This window comes from Eumetopias jubatus, unplaced genomic scaffold, assembly GCF_037043125.1.
Source record: "Eumetopias jubatus isolate StellerSeaLion01/CBP00866 unplaced genomic scaffold, mEumJub1_p1.0 scaffold_4, whole genome shotgun sequence".
NCBI classification, from domain to species: Eukaryota; Metazoa; Chordata; class Mammalia; order Carnivora; family Otariidae; genus Eumetopias; species Eumetopias jubatus.
In genome coordinates this window covers 24,928,977-24,953,766 of record NW_028274810.1, presented here as the reverse complement: position 1 = coordinate 24,953,766, position 24,790 = coordinate 24,928,977, and the positions used below count along the sequence as shown (strand labels likewise).

Sequence of the window (24,790 nt, the reverse complement as noted above, 5' to 3'; positions counted from 1 at the left end):
GCTTGTTGGCTTCCCCATATACAGTTCTCCTAATTACATATTCCCAAATATTGACACTTAACTGTAAAATAAGCTTAAAAAGAAGTGTGCCAATCACCACATGATAATACTGTCAGATAGTTTATAATTTTGAAGCTAATTTTAAAAGTAAAAGCAATGTTCTTATATTTATGTCATATAGGTGAGTACTTCCAAGTTACTTTCACAATAAATTTAAATATAACAAAATAAATGTTATTAACTCGTATGCTCATTTGAAAACTCTCTCTTAATGCAAAACATATAAAAAATTTATTATTAAATCTCAACAAATATTTACTGATAATATATTGTGGAGAGAACGGAAGAATACAGACAGTCAGAGAGTGAAGGAGGATTGGTTAGAATGAAACAGAAAAAGAATAAGAAAATGGGAGTGATGGAAATTCTATGCTAATTTTCCATTATATAAATGAATGAGTACCCAGTAATCAATAAATTATGAATTTTAGGTTTCAGTGTTTCATATTCTTTGAAATAAATGATTTTCATATATCCCTAGAAATACTTTCCTATTTTCACAAATAGTGTCTAAAACAACCAAAAGTACAAAGTATCTACAAGCTTGTACACCTGTGCTGAGAAAAATTAAATGTACTTTATGTGGTTCAGTGAACAAGACAGCTCTGCTTGTTAAAGCTCTTTATTTTCCTTTTCCTTTCAAATCCAAATAATAGGCAGGCAAATCTTTCTCCTTGCCAGTGTCAGTAAGTAATCTTATGCTGTTGGATTCTCAAAGCTCCTAGTGAAAATATCCAAAAGCTTGTGGAAGAAGTTTATGTATAATGCAATACACATTTTTCCCTCTACTTCTGCAGCAATATTTCCTCTTCCACATGCAAACACAGAGCCTAGGTTGGTTTCTTAAAAACAAAAATCAGTAGAAGTATATATGACAACTAGAGACATCATAGATGTAACCAGCTACATCTCCTGCACTCGTCCAGAATCAGATCTCAGAATACTGCCCATACTCTGGACATGCCAAGTGCTCATTTCTCTTTTACTCCTAAAGCCACCACAAACTAGCTTCCATCCCCTCTGCTTCAATGAAATTATTTTCATCAGGGTCACAAATGGCCTCTGCATTGCTAAATCCAGTGAACATAATTCTGGTCATTTTTTTTTTTTTTTACTAGAAATCATATATATATAGTTCTGCCTGTCTGCCTGCCTGCCTGCCTTTCTATCTATCTACTGGATATCTTCACCTTGGATAGCCTACAGGAAAATTGATGGCAAAATAAAACAATATTTTCACAGAAATCATGTCTACTTCCCTCTAAGGCATCTTCCATTTGACCTAGGAACAAAACCAACCTCACACAATCCAAATACATTCACCAAATCCAATCTTGTCCTTCAGGTCTCACCCAAGGTTTCCTATCTTCTGGAAAACATCTGATTACTCCCACAGCCCCATCACCCTGAACCTCACTCTGATGTAGCCCATCTTACCCCCTTTCTACCTTCCCTTCTTCTTTCTCCCTTTCTTCAACTAATCAACTAATCTGTATTGAGGATTTATTAATTCCCTATCACTGCTATAAGCATTTGGAATACTACTAAATGGACAAAAATCTTTTCTCCATGGAACTTCCATTTTAGTCAAGGGAGAGACAAAAACTTACAAATAAGTAAATTATATTACACTGAAATAGTTACATTGTATTAACATTGCTTATTTGGCTCTCTTCCCGAACAATACCATAAGTCCTCTCACTATGTTCCTAGCATTTTGTTAGGTGCTTAAAAACATTTAATGAATCTAGAATCTGCCTTTCCCACTAACTGCAGATTAGCCTATTCCCATATTCCAGACTTTTATACAAATTAATTTTAGATTAATGCCACCTTAATGTTTTACTAGGACCCTAAAGAGAAGTTCATTCTGAACAGATCTAGATTACTGTGTTCCACGCATCATTTTCCCTTTATTCCAATTTGGGAGTTTACTTTGTTTATTGATTGCTCTCAGAAACTTAGTATTATAAATAATTATATGTAACACTGTAACTTAACGTTATATTGGATTGCTCATCAGGTTATAAACTTTTAGAACTATCTACTGTTAGTTGCTACATATAAAACAGAATTTAACTGGTTCCTGGGCATCACACATGGATCTATTTCATTACATTTAATGGCGGTATGATATTCTACTTGTATATATGTAATTATACATTCAATCATTTTTAAGGGCTTTTAGTACTTCCCAGCTCGCTATCATTACAAACAATACTGTAGTGAAGCTCCTTGTATCTGCCATCTTATGTGCATATCTGAATGATTCTATAAGTTAGCTTCCTAGAAGTGGAATTGCTGGTGCAAACAATGAATGCTGACAAATTATCCTCCGGGGAGGGTTTGTCAGTTCATACTCTGCAAAATAGCGTAACTGCTGTTTCCCTTCCTTCTTTACAGATCCTTTTGTAGATGTAAATGTGTGTATTTAATTTTCTCCTATTCTGATGATCATACAACAATTCCTTATGAAAGGGAAATTGTCCCTGAATCTGTAGCCTAGCTCATATCTCTGTACTAGATGTCCTCATAGTAGACCACATCACATTTTATCCTAATTACTTATACCATTATGTAATTCACATTTTTACCATTGTTCTTTTTATTTTTTTTAACTCTATTTATTTGTCAGAGAGAGAGAAAGAGAGGGAGAGAACACAAAGAGGGGGAGCAGCAGGCAGAGGGAGAAGCAGGCTCCCCGCTGAGCAGGGAGCCCCATGTGGGACTTGATCCCAGGACCCTGGGATCATGACCTGAGCCAAAGGCAAATGCTTACCTGACTGAGCCACCCAGGCATCCTTCATTCTTGCTTTTTAAAATCATAACTTCTTGAGTTATACATCAAGATGAAAAAAAATAATTATAACTTGGATAGGTCTTTAAGTATGAAGTTTTCTCATTTTACTTATTTTTAATAGTTTTTTTAAATTATACTTTGCCTAATAAATGCTTAAGAAAACAACTGGTACTTTCATCCAAACGATATTTTTCCTGTTCTTGTATTTGTTACCATTTTCTCATAGGCTGCATTGTACTGAAAAATCCTATAGAATAATTGCTTTTTTGAATTGACAGCAAAATATTACTTTTTAATTGGTGTCAATATATTGAGTTGTTACTTTTTAAAATCCTAAGAGCAACAAAAAGTAAAGTATGTCCCCTAATCATGGGATATCATGTTGGCATATATTAAATTTAAACTTCGTACTTATACTCTTTAAATATTACTTTCAAGTCTCTTTTTAAATAGGATGGATCACACGGTAGATGCGACCTAATTAGGGAAGATGAACAATAAAAAAATAGTTACAATTTTCAGTACTGTAAATATACTATGGTAAATATAAAGTAGAAGGAAGTGAGAGGAGGTTACTGGACAGGGAATTTACGTGAGATGGTCTCTGAAGAGGCAGCATTTAAATTAAGTTACTGTATCTATTATCATGTGCTGAAACTCTTTCAATTTAATTTTTCGCTTTGTATTTTACTTTATCTATTAGCACATGATTGTGGCTATGTTATCTTTATTGGCTTATTAAATATATTTTTGTCCACGTGTTCATCTTTAATCCACTTCTCAGGTTGTTTCTGGTTTGTTTATCCTAATTGGTATGTGTTCCGGTTTAATTATAATTAAAGGTGAAAAATGTTGTCTATTATTGATGATGATCACATTTAAATTTGTGATCATAAATGATAAACTTGTTTTCCATCAAGTGTTAAGTTCCTCACTGTTGGCTTTAAAATCTTTTCACTATTTTCTACCATGTATTGCATATATTATGCTATATTTTCTTCTGTTTTCTGCAATGATTTGGTATGAAAAATTCCTTTATTGTAAAAAAAAGTATCTTTAATATTTAATAGCTATACTTAAACTGACATTGTTCATATTTTAAAAGTCAATAATTTAATAGTAATAAGAATATTAGTACCTATACTGGTTATTATATAAGACTGATGAATCACTGAACTCTACCTCTGAAACTAATGATACACTATATGTTAATGAATTTAAGTTAAAAAAAGAATATTAGCACCTATATGTTGTTCTATCCATGAATCCTTACATTGTTTTGAATTATTTACTACTGTGACATCACTTTCATTTATTTTTAAACATTTCTCTTGATACACATATGCATAAGATTCTCCAGAGTATAAACTGGGTGAGAGGGGCTGCAAAAGTACACCATTACAAAATAATGTCAAATTGTATATGCCATTTATAATTGCAAAGCAATATTTTAGAAGTCCTGTAAATCCACACTGTCTCTAACAATTATATTGTTAGCCGTTTAATTTTGGTCCATACAATGTGTAAAATTTTATCTTGATACATTCTTAATTTGCCTTTTCCCTGGTTATTTTTGAGGGAAGAATCTAATGAGTTTGACTATCATTTTATGCATAAGGCCATGCATGTTTCCTCATCTGTCCATGCCTCTTCATGTTGTTTGCCAATTGTTGTGTTGGATTGTCTTTTTCGTATAATATTAAAGAGTCTTTTCTATATCACCAATGAAATAATTTGTTGGTTATATATGTTGAAGATATCTTCTTTCAATCTGTGGCTTATCTTTTCATTCTTTTTATGTTTTGTTGAACAGACGTTCTTAATTTTAATTAGGTTGAATTTATCACACTTTTATTTTACAGTTACTGAATACATTTTTTAAAAATTCTATGAAATTACGGCTATGAAATTTTCCCACTAATTTTGCAGAAAACATCCTATGTCTTTTCAATTATAGGAAATGCTTTTTTTTTTCCCCAGCTCAGGAGCATCTTCTTTTACTATCCTCCTTACTGTTTCTGCATTATTTGTTCTGTTTCACTCTTTCCAGAGCTCCATCTGCATAGACTGGATTTCCCTTACTAGAACATAATGTATATTATTTTCTGTTAGTTTATTTTACATTTATTTCTGTGCAGTGTATTTTGAGAAATAACATCAAATTGATCTTTGATATTAGTAAATTCGTTTTGCCATCTGTATTGTTAGTCCTGTTGTCTAACGCATTCAAAGGAGATTTTTATTTCTATTACTGCATTTTACTTTTCTATAAGTATCTTCCCCATTATTCTTTCCCTCACCCCATCCTCATCTTATTTAGCTCCATTTTATCTCAAAAAACACATCAGCTTTTAAATATATATATATTATTCTTATCTCCTTTTGAAGTCCTTTTTTACATTGTAGGTTTTCTTGTTTGAAAAGACCAAACATTTTCTTTTCTATCATTAAATATTTTTAGAGTAGTGCTTTTTTTCCAATGATCCACATAGTGTGATTTTTTGAGGGGAGGAGCTATAATTTCATTATCTGTTTCTTGGTTCAGTGTCTTAGATTAGACATACTTCTACAAAAAATGGTTATTCATACTCAATTTTGTTAACTGACTTTATGTCTGTTGTTTCAGTTGTGAAATTCAGTTCCTAGTTTGCCATTTGTATTACTGTTGTGCATTGAGGAGGTCAGTGGTTATAAGTAATATGTCCCATATTTACTAGAATTTACATATTTAAACATTTTTATTTATTTTGTGTATAATTCCCTTTGTGGATTGGTTTATATTATAGATATCTGTTTTATTTTATTGTTTGAGAAAAGTTCCTAATATCTTATGTCCTACATCAGGTTTATTTTTTTGTTTATGTTTGCTTATTTCTTTCACAGTTTTGACTTAAGCATGTTAATGCTTGTACATCTCCTTATAACTGTTTTCTAGGAGTAAATAAGGTGTTTTAAAATGTGATCTCATAAAATATTTAGAATGTCTACTATCTCCCATATTGATGAAAATCTAGGAGGTATATCATTTAATCTACCAGAGAAAAATTGGGGGGGGGGGGCAAGGTTGAATTGTCACAAATACTGGTATTAACAGTGGAACATATTTTTGTTATTTATATCTTTGTTAGTGTTTACCAGTGAATGGAAACACAATGAAAGAAAGGTGTATAAAAGACACAGAAAGGGAAGGAATTCTTATTAGTGTCCTATGTTAAAAAGAGTAGACAGTACAATGCTGTCATGAAGAGTATTTTCTTCTAACTTATTTATTTTTTGGTTTAGAAAGTACTGCTTACAGTCATGTGGGTAATAGTAAACAGATATAAAGCTGAAGAATAAAACAGAGATAAAAATTTTGCTTGATATTTTCAAAAACAAAGAAATACATGATTTAAAAAGGGGGAATGATTAAAAATTACTAGTAAAAAAATGAATGTATTTGAAAAAATCAAGTAAAAATTAGAAAAACAAATAAAATCAAACATTAGATGAAGACCATTGCAAATTCACAGAACTATAATATGGCACATTATGTTGAATCAAAATTAAGAATGATTGCTACATAATATTTGTCAAATATATTCTGCATTTGGGATTAAAGATTTCATGTATATATTCATTAAGCATATATTATGATGAGTATTAAAACTGTTTTGACAGTAGTGCAGATTTGATAATTTGAACTAGACAGTGATATCTATTTTTCTTTCCCAAAGGCCTACTTACAAGATTCACATTTATTTTTTTGTTTGTTTGTTTATTCATTTATTTATTTGTTTATTTATTGGGGGAGAGGGAGAGAAAGAATCTTAAGCAGGCTCCATGCCCAGTGTAAAGCCCAACATAGGGCTCAATCTCACAACCCTGAGATTATGACCTGAGCTGAAATCAAGAGTCAAGAGTCTGACACTTAGCCAACTGAGCCACCCAGGTGCCCTATAAGAGTCTGCTTTGGATTCTCTCTCCTTCTCCCTCTGCCCCTCCCACTCATGCTCATGCTCTCTCTCTCTAATAAATAAATCTTAAAAAAAAAAAAAAAGAAGGTATAAGATGAATGCATCAAGAAGAAATAATGATGTTTTATGGAAGATAAACAGGAGTATTCAAAAGAACACTTGCAGTGTACAAACTGCGAGAAAGGGTAAGATATTTAATGTAAAAAAGTAAAAAAGAAAAAACAGTACATCTGATAAAGCCTAAACCTAGCAAGCAGATAATTTGTCTAATATATATCCAAAAGTTTGAGGCCTGGTAAATTCTTTCACACTGTTTCTGGGTTGCGGTGAAGTTACCTTCTCTTCTACTTGCTTCCTTTTTAATATTAGCCTAGAGGTAATTATGATGCAGCCAAAACCACAGAAGGTATAAGATTGTCAATAATTGGACCAAAAAAATGCTCTATCACTAGATGTCTAAATAAGAACAATAACAACAAAAATAGCAACAATAATAACAAAATCTATCAAGAACAAAAATAATAGCTATATCTTTGCATGCTTACTATTTGCCAGAAACTGTCCCAGCTGGGAGAACAATGGGCCAAGTGGCACCATAGATGGTATTTTCTAGACTTTTCACAAGGTCTGAAGAACCTTAATTCCATTTTCTCTTTTCCCAGATCTTCCACCTTTACTGATGCCCCTAACAAACAAGCAGGTTCCAAATTAATATTCTAAAGATTACTCATTAAATTTAAAATATTACTTTTATGATAATAAAATCCTAGTCAAAATCATGAATTTATTGCCCTAAGAAAAAGATTCCAAATCCCTAAAGTGTTTTTAAGTTTTTACACAATCTGAATCCTATCTTCTTTCTAGACATTTTCATCTATACCATTCCTTCCAAAACTCTTTTTCTATTGCTCTCAGACATGAATCCCTCCTTAAACCTGAATTATCTATTTATTTTTTGCCTCCTCCAAATACCATGCATAGTCTACATTCAAACCGCTGTTCTCCTTGCTGGACCTGTAGGCCCTCTTCCTTTTAATCCCTTTTTATAAATCCTCCCCTATTAAACCAAAATATAGGCAGAGTCTAGAAAACTTATTCTAAATATATACAAGAAAAACAACAACACTGCCAAACTTTCTTAGGTAGTGCTGTGGAGGACATGATTTGGGTAGGTTACTTGTTGATTGGTAGTTTACAAAACTACTAGCTTTAAAGCCAGAAAGTTTCACTGAAAAAAGAAGTCATACAGATGTATGAGCTAAAGACATGGAGATAGATAGGTAAAGATAGCAGCATATACATTTCAATTCTCAAAAACATAAGAGATTAGTTAAAAGAAAACATAATAAACCTAAAAACAAACTGATAAAAACAGGTAAACCAATAGATAATAAGGGCAAAATCTTACCACAAATACTACCCATATTCTTACTGGAGCTCAGGGGAAAAAAAAAAAAAAAGGAAGGAATCCAAAGTAACCAACTACAATTATTTCATGTAACATGGAAACAAACTAAAAATACTGTAGCTGTGTAAGTTTTGTTTCTTAGGGAATAAAAAAGACTAAGGGGACTATGATAGAGTCTATTTAATCAAGAAATTCATGTAGATATAATAACCTGGATTTGTTTCCCAAACACTAAAAACAAAAATATGACATTTGAAAAAAAAAAATCACACTTAGAATAAATAAATGTAGTATCACTTTACTTAACTTTTAATATTTGCAAATTATTACTAAATGATGTAAAATTCTTCAAAGAAATCTCAGACAAATGCTTTATCATCTGAAACATGAAACATTTCCCATATTCAAGGAAAAATAAAATACCATTTAGTGAGCATTTACTATTTGTCAAACCTTGTATTATGCCCTCTCTAAATTCATTACTTCATTTAATCCTCAAAATAATTTAATTAGATTGCTATAATTATTATTATTTCCATTTTTCACTAAAGGAAACTGAAGCTAGCTGATAGAGGTGAAGAACTGTATCCAAGGTCAAGTTAGTAAATGCAGAGACATGATTTGCACACAGGCAGTCTGTCTCTAAGCAGGAGCTGATTACATTACATTCTACTGTCTCACACAATATAAAATTTAACTATTCTTATTCCTTACTCTATTTTTCTTTTCCTACTTAATTATAATTTTACCATATTCCCTAAAAATTATAATTTTACCATATTCCCTAAAAATAAACACTCCTTTTTCTAAGTCATTAGAATTTGAAATATGCCACTGTGCTTCTTAGGATTTTTTTTGGTTGTCTATATCTAAAACCAGCTTTAGATAGTTTAAGCCAAAAAAGGAGACTATATTTGGATATAAGAATATTTCACAAAACACAAAGTTGCAAAACCCTCCCCATAAAAAGCCATGTGTAACCCAGGCAGATTTTTTTTTCTACATCTGCCTCTACTCTTTCTTCAGACTGACTTTTTAAAATACACATGGCAGGTGGAAAATGTCCACCTTGCAACACTCAAGTTTCAATTTTTTGTTTCCTGCTCAAACAGCTCAGAATGAAATAAAATCTCTTACCCCCGATTTCTGGAAGAGAATCTGCTTCTCCTGGCTTTGGTCAGTTTTCTCAATCAGATTCAGGCCACCAGATTTGAGGTCTGAGTCAGGTGGTACAAATATAGCTTCATGAGCCCATACCTACACATCTGTGAATCTGAGGGGGGGCAGACACCTTCACAAGTACACACTGCAATCATATCTATCCCAGAATTTATGACAAAATCATTCATTTCTCATAGAAAAGAATCCTATAACTAAGGAACATAACAAATACAGAGGACTCAATCCTAAGAGGCTGGATATCCCACAATTTGCCACTTCAGCATAAAAATTATTTTGAGCTGAAGGCAATTAAGAAAAAGCAAATACTATCCTCTCTCCTCCTACCTGCGTAAAAGCAGGACAGAAATTTCCCTTTGTGAAAGTATTCCTCCTCCCCTCTCCTGTACCAGAAGAACCATTATCCCTGGAGACAGAAAGTCAGCATTGGGATGCACAAACAAACCTTACTAAAATAACTTTAATTTTCTGTTAGTTGTCCCTATATATTTACCTTCCCACAATTAACCACCTCTAGATGCCCAAACCCCTTTTTCCTTGTCTTGCTACTTCTCCACAATTTATCATCCTTTGTTAAAATGGTATATAAGCTGCTGGGTCTAGAAGCATCGCTGGGTCTTTACTTCTTTTCTGTGAAGGTCTCCATGCACATAAAAATAAAATACCAACGTCAACCAAAACATATATACCTTTTCTTCTATTAATGTCTTTTGCCAGTTTAATTCACAGACCTCATTAACTAAAATAAGAGGGTAGAGGAAAAGTTTTTTTTTTCCTCCTATGTATTATACATTATATAAATACATTTTAAAGACAGATACATACAGATAATTGGAATGATGTATTCAAATGTTGATGTTGAAATTTTAAGCATGGAGCCAATCTGCAAATATTAAATAGATATTAATGTTTTCAGGATCAATCACATGAAATGTTCTAGACATCAGGTCAGTAAAATCTAAATTGATATATTAAAAATTCTGAGTGGAAAAAAAAGAGAAAAATTCCATTCTATCTTATTAAAAATGATTGAATCCAAAGCATGACCAATGCAGAAAGGGTATAACACATTTTTGGGGGAGGGGTTGTTATTAATGTAACTCAAGAGACAGAACACTAAAAATATGCTGGTTTAAAGAAAATAAGAAATGCAATGCAGTTAGGATGTGCTGATCTTGATTGGGTTACATGAAAATCCAAATATTTTTAAATTCATAAATTTCCATAATTGAGACCTATGACAGCAGAGTTCTATATTTCCATTCATACTCAATTTTGAGTGTGTGACTACAAGTCTTTTTCATGAGATTTTTCAATGGTCCCTGAGACTCAGAGTAATGTATGAAACATTAATGTTCTGAGTTTTGTGAGGATACAGTATACACCAAATCCCCACTGAAAGAAAAGCTCCTCAATTCCTAATCATTTCAATAGGCTCTAATGTAATATTTCCTACATTACAAATCACAGCACTTTATTTAAGGAAATCAGTCTGGCCAAGTGAGCTCTGTGGAGTGCAGCCTGCACAGACATCAGTTCAAAGGATCAGATGTCAAAGTGCTCCCTCTAATGTCCCTTAATCATCACTCCGATTAGTGCTTGAATAGAACTGTGATTAAAACCGCTGCTGCCATTGTCTACCTATTCAGTCGTCTAGCATTCTACGTAGGTTCCACCGATTAGTGTTTGAATAGGGGAACGATTAGAAAGACAGCTGCCATTGTATGCCCATTCGGAAAACAGCAAAACTCGCATATTTATTTGCTATGAGCACCAAATAAATGTTTTGCAAAGGTAAAATATACTATTAGGCTCTAAAGACAATTTAGCTGATTTCTTTTGTTCAGAGCATTCTATTTTCCCATATGCAAAGATATTTCTTATTTGCAAATACAGTAATATGCTTCATTAATATCTTTTAAAATATACATATTCTGTTTTTATAGACATAGTCTTAACACACATCTGCTTTATTATGTAGTACTTATTGACCTACAATACATCATACAATTCCAGTTTAATATTATGATTATCCAAAGAATTTCTGTATAAACAAATCAGTTTGGTTCCAGATCTTTTGAATCCCTTCTCAATATCCGTAGACTAATATGCAATCCATATGAATGACATCTCCACAGAGAAACTTCCTTGTCAAATATTGAGAGAAAATATCTCATTCTCAAGCCATCCTAAGACAGGGGCACATTTTAGGTTAGTACTCTGTACCCTGCAGGGACTCACATAGGAAGAATCAGCCAGGGTTAGAATCCCCATGTCAACGCAGACCTACAGACTGATGAAACTGGGCAGGTCCAAGGCATCATGTTGAAGGATTTTTGGAGAAAGGAATATGTGGCAAAAAAAAAAAAAAAAAAAAAAAAAATCACAGAAAGATAATTCATTCCTACTTTATGCATATATTAGTCAGGGCAAAAAAGCTGGTGTCTTTTTCTGTTTCTTCTTATCTCTTTCTGTCTGTCTCTCACACACACTCCTCCCAACACACACACACAATTTGCTGCCAGGATATTTCTGGGCAATATAGGAAATGCTCTGTTTTTCATTACCGTTCTTAATATCTTCCTGCTCATTACCTCTCCATGTTCTTTCCATATTTAGTTATTCTGTTCTGTGTCCACTGTCATGATGGACCTACCTACATGCATAGTAACAGAAACAGACCTCTATCAATGTTTCAATGCTAATAATGAGATTCAATAACACTTGTTAAGGACTATATATATGCCAAGCACTGTTGTAAGTATACTATGCAAATTGATCCCAATAGCAAATGTATCAGGTAGATTCTGTTAGTATCCTCATTTTGCAGAAGAGGAAATGGAGGCAGGAAGAGATCAAGGAATTTACTCAGGATCATAACAGCTAGTAAATGGCAGAACCAATAACTGAAACCAAATAGTTTGCCTCTGTAGCTCACTCTTAACCAACCTTTCTGCTGATAGGTCATTCTTTTTGGTTTCACTGTCTTCTTTCATAAAAGAGAAAAAAAAAAGAAACCTCAAAGATAAGGAAGCTAGCTTTAAGGGGAAAGTTTTCTTTCTTTTTGCTAACAAAGCTAAAGGAACACCTCTTACACTTAGGGGAAAGTTTTTTCCAGTTCTACTTAAACCCTGACTAGATAACTACATGCCATCCTAATCAACAATAAAGAAAAAGAACTACCACTTAACGATTATAAAATTTCAAACTAAAGAAGAGCAAAATAAAAGTAATGGGGCTGATGGCTGACAATTACAAACGAGTTTAATTTGTGTGTCACATGGATATGGAGAAAGTTGGGATCAGTGTGAAATAAATAATTAAAGCAAAGCTCTCTTGTAACAGCCTCAGGAAATCAAGAGTTAACACTTTTCTTCTTTTTAGTCAATTAACATTTTATTACATATTTCTGCCTGGAGAATAAATCTCTGACAATACTAGTCTATGTGTAGAATGAAGCACCAAGAAAACACATACACATAAAGAGAGAACCTAATATGTGACAAAACTAAATTACAGTGTATAGCAAAGAGCGTGCTTTCTTAACCTGATGACATGCACTTCTCTTAATGAAATCACCAGACCATAGAACTTTTCAATAAATGCAATTATTAATATCATCTTCATCATTATCAGTGTTATTGTTACATGTACTAGTCTTTGCTGACCTCTTCTGTCTCATTACTTGGTACTTACCTTCACACTCTACACTTCAGCCAAGCCATGCAGTACTGAAGCTGTTTCAGTACCTGGGTTCAGTATTCTCCCTCATCTCAAATCTTTCCAGTATATGTTTTCCATTCTGGTGGGATCCCTCTTCTTCTCCTTTTCCTCCTCCATCTGTATTTTCAACTTAAATTCTGTTTCCTCGGGGAAGCCAACCTTGAATCCTGAGACCAGATTCCACAGCTATAACTCCCATAGTTGGCTATACCTGCAACACCTGGTTGTGAATGACTTCAATGCCTTTGAGAAGGACTGTAAGTTGTCAGGGCAAGAAAAGTGTTTGTCCTTTTCCCCACCACTTTTCACAGTGGTAGGCACATAGTAGGTCTGCCATTAATTTTGTAATGAATTAAACTGTACAAGGCAGATTCCAAGCAAATATTTATACTATGTAATTCTTAAAATTAGGCAGAATAATTGATCTATAGTAGTGTTGGAATATAGAAAAATGTGACACATTAATTCTTTAAGAGGGTTCACTGCTATGAAAAGTAATTTATTCCCAGCCATTGGATTAAAGTCCAAAAATGTTCAGGAGATACTTTTCAGAGTTCATATCTCATATAAAGACAATGAAAACTATCAATGATTTCATATTTTAATTATTGATTAGGGTATATTTGTTTTCTTAAATTGAGATGGCCAAAATTCTCCTTTTGAAATCATAACTAGACTTTAAGATTTCCCATAAGCAATATGTTACTATTTTAAAATAAATACTGATTATGTGTTAGAAGATCCCACCCCAATTCCAAAATTACAAGGTCTATATATGACTAAATGACCACAAAGCAAGATTTTAGGCTCAGAATCCCTCTTCTACTAAATTTTTATATTCTTGGAAAAGGATTTTTAGTTAATCACATGTCACTGTATATTTTTCCATCTCTAAATTTTTTTCCCTCTGCTGAATTTTAAACTTGCATTTTCTTTAAAGAATCAAATAGTTTCTTCAAATTAATGTCTATACTAACACATACATAAAATTAATTACTAAATTTATATAATGACAACTTCTAACCTCTGTTAGAAGTATGGAAGAGATTGTCCAATAAAGATCACTTACAATATAATTATTTAAAAACAAAGTTATTTTTTTCTAATTAATTACAATGTTCTCAATGCATGTAGCAGGATAAGTGTTCTTACAATATAAATGGTAAAACGTTACCAGATTAATGATTCCAAAAAATCCAGTAATACATAATGTTTGGTAGCATTGCTATTAAGTTAAGGTAATGACCAGGAAAGCCCACCCAGTTAGCCAGCCTGAAGTTCTGGGGCTACCTGTGCCATCCAAAGCCATCTGAATCCTTATTGCTGGTTGCCAGTTGCTACCCAAGTTTAAACATTCATGGGAACATCCCTAGGTCCTGAGGCTGGCTGGTACCTCCAGAACAGTATAAGTCCTTTGATTTGCAGTTGTTTTCAGGGCCAGTATTACAGTGAGGTAAGTGAGGCATCTCTAGCACAAAATTTAAGGAGGTACTCACTTTCAGAGTCTTGCAAATACCATCTAAGTTTCCCAACATGGGGTTCTAAATGGCCTTGCCTGTCTTTTTTTTTTTTTTTTTGAAAGATTTATTTTAGAGAGAGTCTCAAGCAGATTCCCCATTGAGCCAAACATGGGCTTGATTTTGAGACCCTGAGATCATGACTTGAGCCGAAATCAAGAGTCCAGTGCTTAAACAACTTAAAGCCACCCAAGCACCCCATGGCCTTGCCTGTCTTAACCCTTCTTTCTTACTTTCTCTGACGAAGATTAGAAGCTTACTCCTCCCTCTCTCCCCACCCCGGACAGACCTCAGTTGAGAACCTGCTGGATGGAGAATGGGAGATAATCATCAATTCTGTTAAGTCCAAATTCAAAATCAGACTTCATGGGATGGGGAAGTTTTACCATAATTCCTCCTCCTTCCTCCTAAAATGTGCATGTTAGGCATTGAGGCCACCAGTTTTCATTTCTTGAAGAAAAAGATGTAACCATAGAAAGCAATGAGACAAAGAGAGTGTTTCTGAGACTTAAGATGTTGGAAGTCAGGTTTTCAAGGAATCTGAAAGAACCTGAGTGGTTGACCATGGATTTAGAAGGAAATGTGTGATGAGTTAAAAATAAATTTTTATCTCCACTCTTACCTTCCCATCTAAACTAAATAAATATTTTTTAAGAATGGAAAGACAAGATAAGGATCCATAGGAAAGGGGAGGGCCCAGAAATTTTGGTAGATCCCAGAAAAAAAAAAGGATCATTGCCCAGCAACTCAGGCTAGACATAGAGGGATGGCAAAAGTACATGGAGATCATGAGCTGGAGAACCTGTGATGAAGCCCTGGGAGGAGGTGACTAAACTGTGAAGTTTCCTGAGCCCCAGTGTTGAATGGAACATTAGAAGGAATTGTCATGCATTCACGAATGACTTAAAAATAGCACAGGGGTGGGGAACAGAAAAGGATCTGGTGACAGGGAATGAAGGATGACTCCACATCCCCCATGATTGGTTATTAATGGAAATGCATAATGAAGAATCAGCTGGGCTCATCTCAGCTACCACACTTGTCACCAAATCCCAGGGAAGTCAGATGTTAGCCCAGAAAACTAAGGAGGGGCAGGGGAACCAGTGGGGGCAAAAATCCTGAAAGTGATAGTGACTAAGTTTCTACTCTTGAAACAGCTCAAAACAAAAATTAAGTTTGGTTACAGAAAAATAAAGGAGGTTATATTTCCTATATGCCTGAGTTTCTAGTCTGATATTTGTAATCTCTATACAAACAATACATTTTTCACCTATTGAACATTTTTCACCTATTGAAGAAGGCATTAAGTTGCAAAGAATCTTGGTTTTGGTTATTTTATTTCATTTTATTTTATCCTTCAGGCACTGAGTCTATTTTTGGAAGAATGCTATTGTCAGCAATCAGGAAAGCAAACTCAAGCTTGAGAAGTTGTTTTAAAATATGGCGTAAGAGGAGGTGAGGGCAGAACAGAGATTGCTTTCTTACTGTGAATCTGGTAAAAAATTCATTTAACTTCAGAGTTTAAAAAAAGGAATACATATTGTGAATTTGCTATGTATCAACATTGGGACCTACATTCTATGTCACATTTAACTGAGCCAGGTAGCTGGTTATCGAAGCAACGATTCCACCTTCCCTTTTTAAATGAGGTTGAGTGATAACTTTATTAACTATGTAGATTTTGTTCGTTACTAGTCATGTAAGCTTGAGAAGGAAAAAATGGACCCCAGCACACAAAGTAAATCATAAGGATAATTTCCAGAGTATAAAAAATAACCACATTTGGAAATCATGTATTAGAGAGAAAACACATTAATCTATCCTTCCTTGTAGGAATTCTCTCACTATTCTTTCATGGCTCTCATCTCACCCCACACGGTGCTTCTTAACTAAATTCTCATCTCTGCTGCCCTTACCATCCTGTTTTTCAACATTATGCTAAGCCACACTGGAGCCTGAGGCAAAAGTAAAGAGGTATGCTCCTATATACATGTTTTATAGATTTTTGTATTATTTATCTTGCTTACAAAGTCTTTTGGTGCCCCTTACATTTTGTACTCTCCACATTCTTCCTGGGTAACTCTATGTGCAGGCTTTTATACCTACATATGCTATGATGACTCAAAACTCTTCATCTCCATTCCTGACTCTTTTACTGAGCTACCACATGGGATATCCCACAGGTACAAGAAACAAAAGATCACAAACTGAACTCACTATTTCTCTCTCAATTTATCTTATAAACAACTAAATGCACACATAAAGTAAACTCACAAGTCATATTTATTTTACCACCTGTTATGGACCGAAGTTTTGTATCCCCCCCACCAAAATTCATATACCAAAATTCTAACCCCCAGTGTGATGATATTATGAAATGGGGCCTATGAGAGTGTGATTAGGTCATGAAGGTGGAGACATCATGAATGGGATTAGTCCCCTTATAAGGACCCCAGAAAGCTCTCTCATCCCTTCTGCCATGTGAAAACAGCAAGAAAGCAGCCATCTATGAACCTGGAAGCAGGTCCTCACCAGATACCAAATCTGCCAGTGCCCTGATGTTGGACCTCCCAGCCTACAGAAGTGTGAGAAATAAATGTTTGTTGTTTAAGCCACCAGTCTGATATTTTTACCCACGCAGACTGAGACACCTCCTAAATATATTCAAGCTTATCCTCTCTCCTACATACCCACTGCCCCTTCTTTTGTCTTCTGGCCTTCTATACCAGTATGAATCTTGCCTCCCACCTTCCTTGTTAAATCCATCTTCTACTATGAAAGTTAGATGAATTCAGCCAAAGGCAAATTTGACTGAATCACAGTGATAATTAAAACTCCTTCATGGTACTTCCTTTGAAAGAGTACTATTGTTATTTATTGATATTTCAAAAAGAATGTGAGAACTTCTTGGCAAGGTCTATGTCAATCAAATTCATATTCATTCTACTGTGATAAGTGACACAATGGCTGGCCCATTATAAAAAGGCAATAAATACAAAACAAACAAAAATAGTGACTAAGATTGTGAACCTCACACAGGAAAACAGTAACAATTTATGAAAACCTATATATTACTGCAGTCATTTCCTAGAATGAAAAAAAAAAGTCAATGATTTATTTTTATTTACTTATTCAAACAACTTTACTTAAGAAGTTCTGGTGCCAGATTGCATGAGTACAACCTCTGGTTCCACCATGCAATGGTGGAATCCTGGACAGGATGTCTAATAATTGGCTGTCTTTAACTGCATTCCCTTTTTATTTTTGCCCAGTTTTCTGATTTGTAACATTTTCTGGTCTTCAAAAATTACTAATGGAAAATGAGTGCAAAATATTTATGCAATTACGACAGTTCAACATTTTCAAAAATGGCAAAAATAAACAGCAGTTATGGAACACCTGCTTAAAAGATACTGGAAATAACTGCTTCGTGCTTCATTAACCAGTATAAACACAATTTGCCAGTTTAAATTCCCTACTGAATTCAGAATTTCCAATTAGTACTAGAATGGTATCAAATTGCCAAGGGAAGAAATTCCTGGGTAAAAAAAAAAAAAAAATTCAGAATTTCCATTTGCCGAGCTCTTTTACAGGTCAAACTGATGCCTATCTTCTAAGAAGCCTATAAATTTTTGTTTATTAAAACTAAACCTGTATCTATTTTAATAGACAATTTTAGACTATAATTTGTGATTTATTCATCTCTGGGTGGCATTCAGTACAGTGCCTGAAATATGGTTGTTTTCAGGACCAAAATGGACTTCTTAAAAAGAAAGGCAGATAGGGACAGAAGACTATACAATGGCTCAAGAAAAACTTCTTTCCTGGGAATTCAAAGAAACCCAACCCACAACCCTGATGCACCTATACAAAGAGTAATAAGTCAGTGATTATCTGAACTAAATCAAAACAAAATTATAAAGCCAAAGCAAAATAGTTAGAAAATGAAACAAAGTAAGCATAAATAAAAAACCTTTGTATTTGGTGGTCAGGAAGTCAGCTAAAAATGATCTCTTTGGCTATCTTCAGAAATTATATAAGATTACTGGTAAAAAAAAAATGTGACAACCACTGTAATCCATATTTTTCTTACTTTGATGATTCTATTTTCTAATACTCTTACTTGCCCTTCCTAAGGAAGCCAGGTGATATCCTGAAAAAGATGCACTGGATCCAGATGACCTAAATTCTAGATCTGGCTGCAACACTAAGTGATATCAATAAGCTTAAGTAAAGCATTGAACATTTTCAGCATAGTCCTCATCCATAAAACAAGGAGACAAATCTGAGTTGTCTATTTACATCACTGTAAAAACCAAATGTAATATGCAAAGGTACTCTGGAAACTGTATAGCACTATACAAGAAAATATGTAATCCTTATGTCTAGTATATAAAGAATACATAAAAGAAGGGTCATATTCATTCATGCATTCATTTGACAGATATTTAGTGAGCACCAACTGTTCTAGAAGTTGGGAACACAGCTTATGAAACAGAACACACAATGAACAAAACACAAAAATCACTGCCCTCTTGAACGTTATATTCCAGTGGAAAAAGACAAAAAATAAACTAGTGAGTGAAAAAGAGAGTATATCAGTGATAAGCACTAGAAGAAAAATTAAGCACAGAAGTCTAAAGAGAGCTTAGAGTGGGGCAGTCTTAGAGTTCTAAACAGAGTGGCCAGAGAAGGCCTTGCTAAGGTGACAACTGTACAAAGGAAATTGTGCAAACTCCAAGTGAGCTGAAAAACCACTGAAAGATTCTAAGCATGGGAATTTTAAAAGGATTTCTCATGTGTATTAAGACGAGATTCTACCAGGAAAGGCGTAAACATGGAAACTGTCTCAAGGCTATTGAGACAGATGAGAGATAATGGTACTGGCTTAGAAAGGTTGGTAGTGGTGAAGGTGGTGAGAGGTGATAAGATTCTGAATATACACAGCATTTAAAGTGAGGAGAAAAAAATGAAATCACCAACCTAATGAGCCTCAGAGAGAGAATGATCTAAGCCCTGGGCACTCTAATATTTAGGGGTGAGAAGATGAACAAAGAAGCCCAGAAGATGCTAGTAAGGGAGTTTGATGTTCTGCAAGTGAAGAGAAAGAAAATATTTTAGGAAGGAGAGAGCAAATTTCTGTATCAAGTGCTGCTCATAAGGCCCCATGATTCGACTCTTTGTTTAGCAATTTAAATTGATTTTCCCTAGAAGCAAAATTTGAGACAAGGATTTGTGTGCAGGTGATTTACAGAGTAAGTGCTATTCAGGAAAAGTACAAGAGGAGTAAAGCAGGGTAGGAAGGAGGGAGACTTGCAGAGCAAGGATGCAGTCAGTGGTACTGTCTAGTCATAGCCAGAGCAATAGGGCAAAGGCTCAGGAACTTAACAGCCTGCAGGAGTTGTCCCTGCCTTGAAGCAATTGGGCTGGCATCCTTCAGAATATTGTCTTCGTCTTCAGTTTTCAGAAGTTTAATTATGACATATCTTGCTATGGATTTCTTTGGGTGTCACTCAGGTTTTTTAATCTATAGGTTTATGTTTCTTGCCAAATTTGGAAAGGTTTTAGCCATTATTTCCTTTTTGAGTATTTCTCAGCCCTGCCCTCTTTCTTCTCTTCCTCTGGATAGTAGCAGAAGTCCAGTGGTCTCTCCACTGACATCACAGAGGGTAAGTGGGGATGTGGGCCCACTCAGTTATCAGCTAGCTAATGGGGATGAAAATACTGGCTCCCTATTCTTTCACCCAGCAGAGGTATTTGGGCATCTCATTATCTCATCACAGAGCAGAAGTCTAGGCTTCCTACCCAGCCTTTATGGAATAGACATGGGTTGGGGTCACAGTTTTTCTTGCTGTGTTTGGCGAATAGTTACTATCTGAAGGTTTTTTGTCTTGCTAGGCTGTTCCTTCCCTGGTATTTTAGCTAGAGAGAACAGACTTAGCATTTCGGGACTTAGCATTTCCAGTTGGGACTTAGCATTTCCAGTTCTCCAATTTCTTTAGCTCCAAGACTGGGATATTTCTTCATTTTATTTATCTATTTTATTAATTCCATTTTTTCCCAAAACATGTTTTTTTATTTTTATTTTTTAATTTAATTAATTAATTAATCTAAGTAAGCTCTGTATCCAAAGTGGGGCTTGAATTAATGGCCCCAAGATCAAGAGTCACATGCTCTACTGAGCCAGCTGAGCGCTCCCCCCACCCCAAAGACTGGGATAAATGCAGAAAAAATAAACCCCAGGGAACTCACTACTGTTTCATTCTTTAGGTTACATTTCTCTAGCTAGTTGGCCTTCTTTCTACCTTTCAAAGTCTTATGTTTGCTTTATATACATATAAGGCTTTTAAATTTTGATGAGTGATTATAAAACACAAGTATGAAAATTTACAAATTAAAAAATAAATCATATCTCTAGGTCATACTTTTAATCAATTCTTCATGCAAACACAAAGAGCATACTAATGAAAAGGAAAGGAACCACATTCTTTAACTGCACTGAGAATAACTTTCAACTTTAGCTCCGTATTTCCTATGGGTATGAATACAAATGTGTCAAATAGAATTTCAAAATGGTATGCATCCAGAGCAATAAATCTGATCTTATAAATTGAGATGATTTAGCTTTCATTTTCCACTAATACTTGCTTATCACAGAAAACTTGAAACATACAAAGGTGCTAACAAAACAAAGCTAGTCACAATTAACATTCCATTATATTTTCTTTTTCGATGTGTCTTGGGGTGTGTGTGTTTGTGTAACTGTACCCAATCAGTCTTAAATATAACGTTTCATGCATTTTCCTTGTAACATAGATTGCATTTTTCCAGATTATTATTTTAAAAATAATTTCCATGGTTGCACAATTTACTCCTGAATGGATCTTCCCTAATTTATTTAACCACAACTCAATGGTGGCAATTCAGTGGGTTTTCCCTCACATTTTTCTCTACCAAATAAATAATGGGGGGATAAGTTTCTTTCTACTTAATTCTTTACCTACATTCCTAATTCTTTGTTTAGGATAGTTTAGTAGAAGATGAATTATTGGGTATAAGTGTTTGATAATTTAAAGATACTATTATGGACTGAATTATATCCCCCACAAATTCATATGTTGGAGTCCTAACCTCCAGTACACCTCAGAATGTAACTGTATTGGAAGACAGTCTTTACAGAGGTAATTGAATTAAAATGAGGTCATTAAGGGAGACTCTAATCTAGTATGATTAGTGTCATTATTAGAGGAAATTTGGACACAGGCACATAGAGAGGAAAAGACCATATGAAGACACAAGGAAAAAGCAGCAGAGAAGCCTCAGAAGAAAACAACCCTATTGATACTTTAATCTGAGATTTCTAGCCTCCAGAACATTGATAATTTCTGTTCTTTAGGCCACCCAGTTAATGGTAGTTTATTATTGCAGCCCTAGCAAACTAACACAGGTGTTAATGAATATTGTCAGAGATACTGTCAAACTGCTTTTCTCAGAATTTATGCCAATATACTTAATGGAGAAAACCCATCTCACTACATCTTTGCCATTTATACACACACACACACATACACACACATATGGTAAAATGAGACAGTGTACAGCTTAACATTTTGGAATAAAATGCTAATTTTCACAAAATAAAAATAGTAAAAATGATAACAGAGAAAGCCCCTCTTTCTCAATAAAACCTCACCATAAATAGTTTAATAATATATAAATGAGACCTTAGAGAAGAAGTCATATAATTTTTCTGGATCAGAGTTCTCATACCTTTAAAATGATTTAGACTTAATAATCTTTGAGGGCTTTCTAAATTTGAAATTTATATTATTTCTTTATTCACTTTAAAATATAAGATCATGCCTTAGAGTCAGTCTATTATTTGATCTAATGATCTAATTTGGATCACACTAGTCTCCTTTCACCTCATGGTGGAAAGCAAAACTCACCGAATGGTACAAGGAAAAGTGAACTCCAAATCCAAGTTTGCTATTATGTGTTATCATCTCAAGTCACATTGTTTCTTTGTATTTATTTTTAAAGAGTTTATTTATTTACTTGACAGAGAGACACAGCTAGAGAGGGAACACAAGCAGGGAGAGTGAGAGAGGGCGAAGCAGACTTCCCACTGAGCAGGGCTCAATCCCAGGACCCTGAGAGCATGACCTGAGCCAAAGGCAGATGCTTAACGACTGAGCCACCGAGGCACCCCTCTTTGTATTTCTATTTCCTTTTTTTCATTTAAAAAACTTTGCTGAGTGCTCAGTGACAAGAAAATTTTAAAAATCACATGAATACAGACACACCTGTACACATACTTCAATTCCATCATCAAAGAGTTAATATGTAAGGAAGAAGAAAGTACATAAAAATAAACTAAAATCATTACCTTAGACAGTATAAGCAAAGTACCAAAAAGCCAATGCAAATAAACTAATACTATTCATTGTTTCACTAACTGATTTGAGAAAATTAATTTTGGGGAAATTAATTTTGAGAAATTGGGTAAAAAGGAAATTGCTTTCCTAATTTAAAAATGTATAACCCCTAAAATGGTATTTTAAACATTACCTTCAAGGTTGTACTTAATCCCCATTTATGGCCTCGAAGTGCCAGCCCTGTGTTAACCTCATAGAATCAGTTAAATAACATTTCAGCAATCAGTAACCCCAGACATTTTTGCTCCTGTACCTCACTTGGATATATTAAATGTTCACAGTGTTCCCCGAATACTGTACATGTATTCCCCAAAAGCATTATCTTACAACAGTTTGTATATACCAATGTACTCTTCTTCAGTTGAATTATACCTGTAATATAGAAACTCTTCTGTGTCCTTGTGTCATTATACAAAACAATTTTTAAAGGCTTTAATTTAATCTTTTTCATCACGACAAGTGCACTCTTTAATCCCCATCACCTATTATACCTACCCCCCAACTTCCCCTCTAGTAACCATCAGTTTGTTTTTGATAGTTAAGAGTCTATTTCTTGGTTTACCCTTTTTTCCTTTGCTCATTTGTTTTGTTTCTTAAATTCCACATATGAGTGAGATCACATGGCATTTGTCCTTCTCCGACTGACTTATGTCGCTTAGCATTATATTCTCTAGCTCTAGCCATGTTGTTGCAAATTGCAAGATTTCATTCTTTTTTATGGCTGAATAATAAATATTCCATTATTTATATATACCACGTCCTCTTTATCTATTCATCTATAAAGGGACACTTGGGCTTCCTCCATAGTTTGGCTATTGCAAATAATGCTGCAATAAACACAGGCATGTATATACCTTTTCAAATTAGTGTTTTCGTATTCTTTGGGTAAATACCCAGTAGTGGAGTTACTGGATCTACAGTAATTCTATTATTCATTGTTTGAGGAACCTCCATACTTTCTTCCACGGTGGCTGCACCAGTTTGCATTCCTACCAACAGTGTACAAGGGTTCCTTTTTCTCCAATCCTCGCCAACACATGGTTTCTTTTGTTTTTGATTTTACAAAACAATTTAAAGAGAAATTTTATAGATTTTTAAGAAAATAAATTTTGGCGCCACACTAAATCTACATAATTTTTTAAATGTTTCAATAGATTTTTAAGGAATAAAATTAGACACTTTTGAGATTATTCAAACATAAAATATTTGAAATATGAAAAAATTATAGCTGTACTTTACACATATTTAATTGTATTTCAAAGTATATGTAAAATCTTGTCTTACAATATGTAAGACGCGATCATTTTCAATGTGAAATCATCTATCAGTGGTACTTACAATGCAGTTTTTATCAGTATTTCTTTTCCAGTGTTTCTTGTCTACTTTCTTGGCTGAAGTGGAACGCAGCACTGCATGAGTTTGTGTTCGAGGATTTAAAGCCAGGATACTCTGAAGATAGCATAAACAATGTATAATCAAATATATTGGCATTTAAAAAAATCTAAATTTTATTTTAAGATTATCCACACACCCCAAAGACATATACTAAAAATGTTGTTTTCTCCTCCTGCTATTGTAATTCCATAATAAGCTTATCTAAAGTAGTCATTTACTAGGCAATATACTTGTTGATTTCATAAGAATATTGATTATAATATGAAAAATTTAAAAATCACATAAACTATACCAAAGACTCTTTAAGATAAATT

General features: G+C 34.0%; 1 protein-coding gene across 2 annotated transcripts in view; it reads right to left on the bottom strand.

Annotated features, from left to right (window-relative positions):
- DPYD (dihydropyrimidine dehydrogenase) overlaps positions 1-24,790 on the bottom strand; it is a 794,533-nt gene that overhangs the window by 730,071 nt on the left and 39,672 nt on the right. For both annotated transcript variants that reach the window (XM_088022348.1, XM_028101938.2), the window contains exon 2: positions 24,420-24,530. In XM_088022348.1, the coding sequence (XP_087878474.1) occupies positions 24,420-24,530 (111 nt within the window). The remainder of the gene's footprint in view (positions 1-24,419; positions 24,531-24,790) is intronic.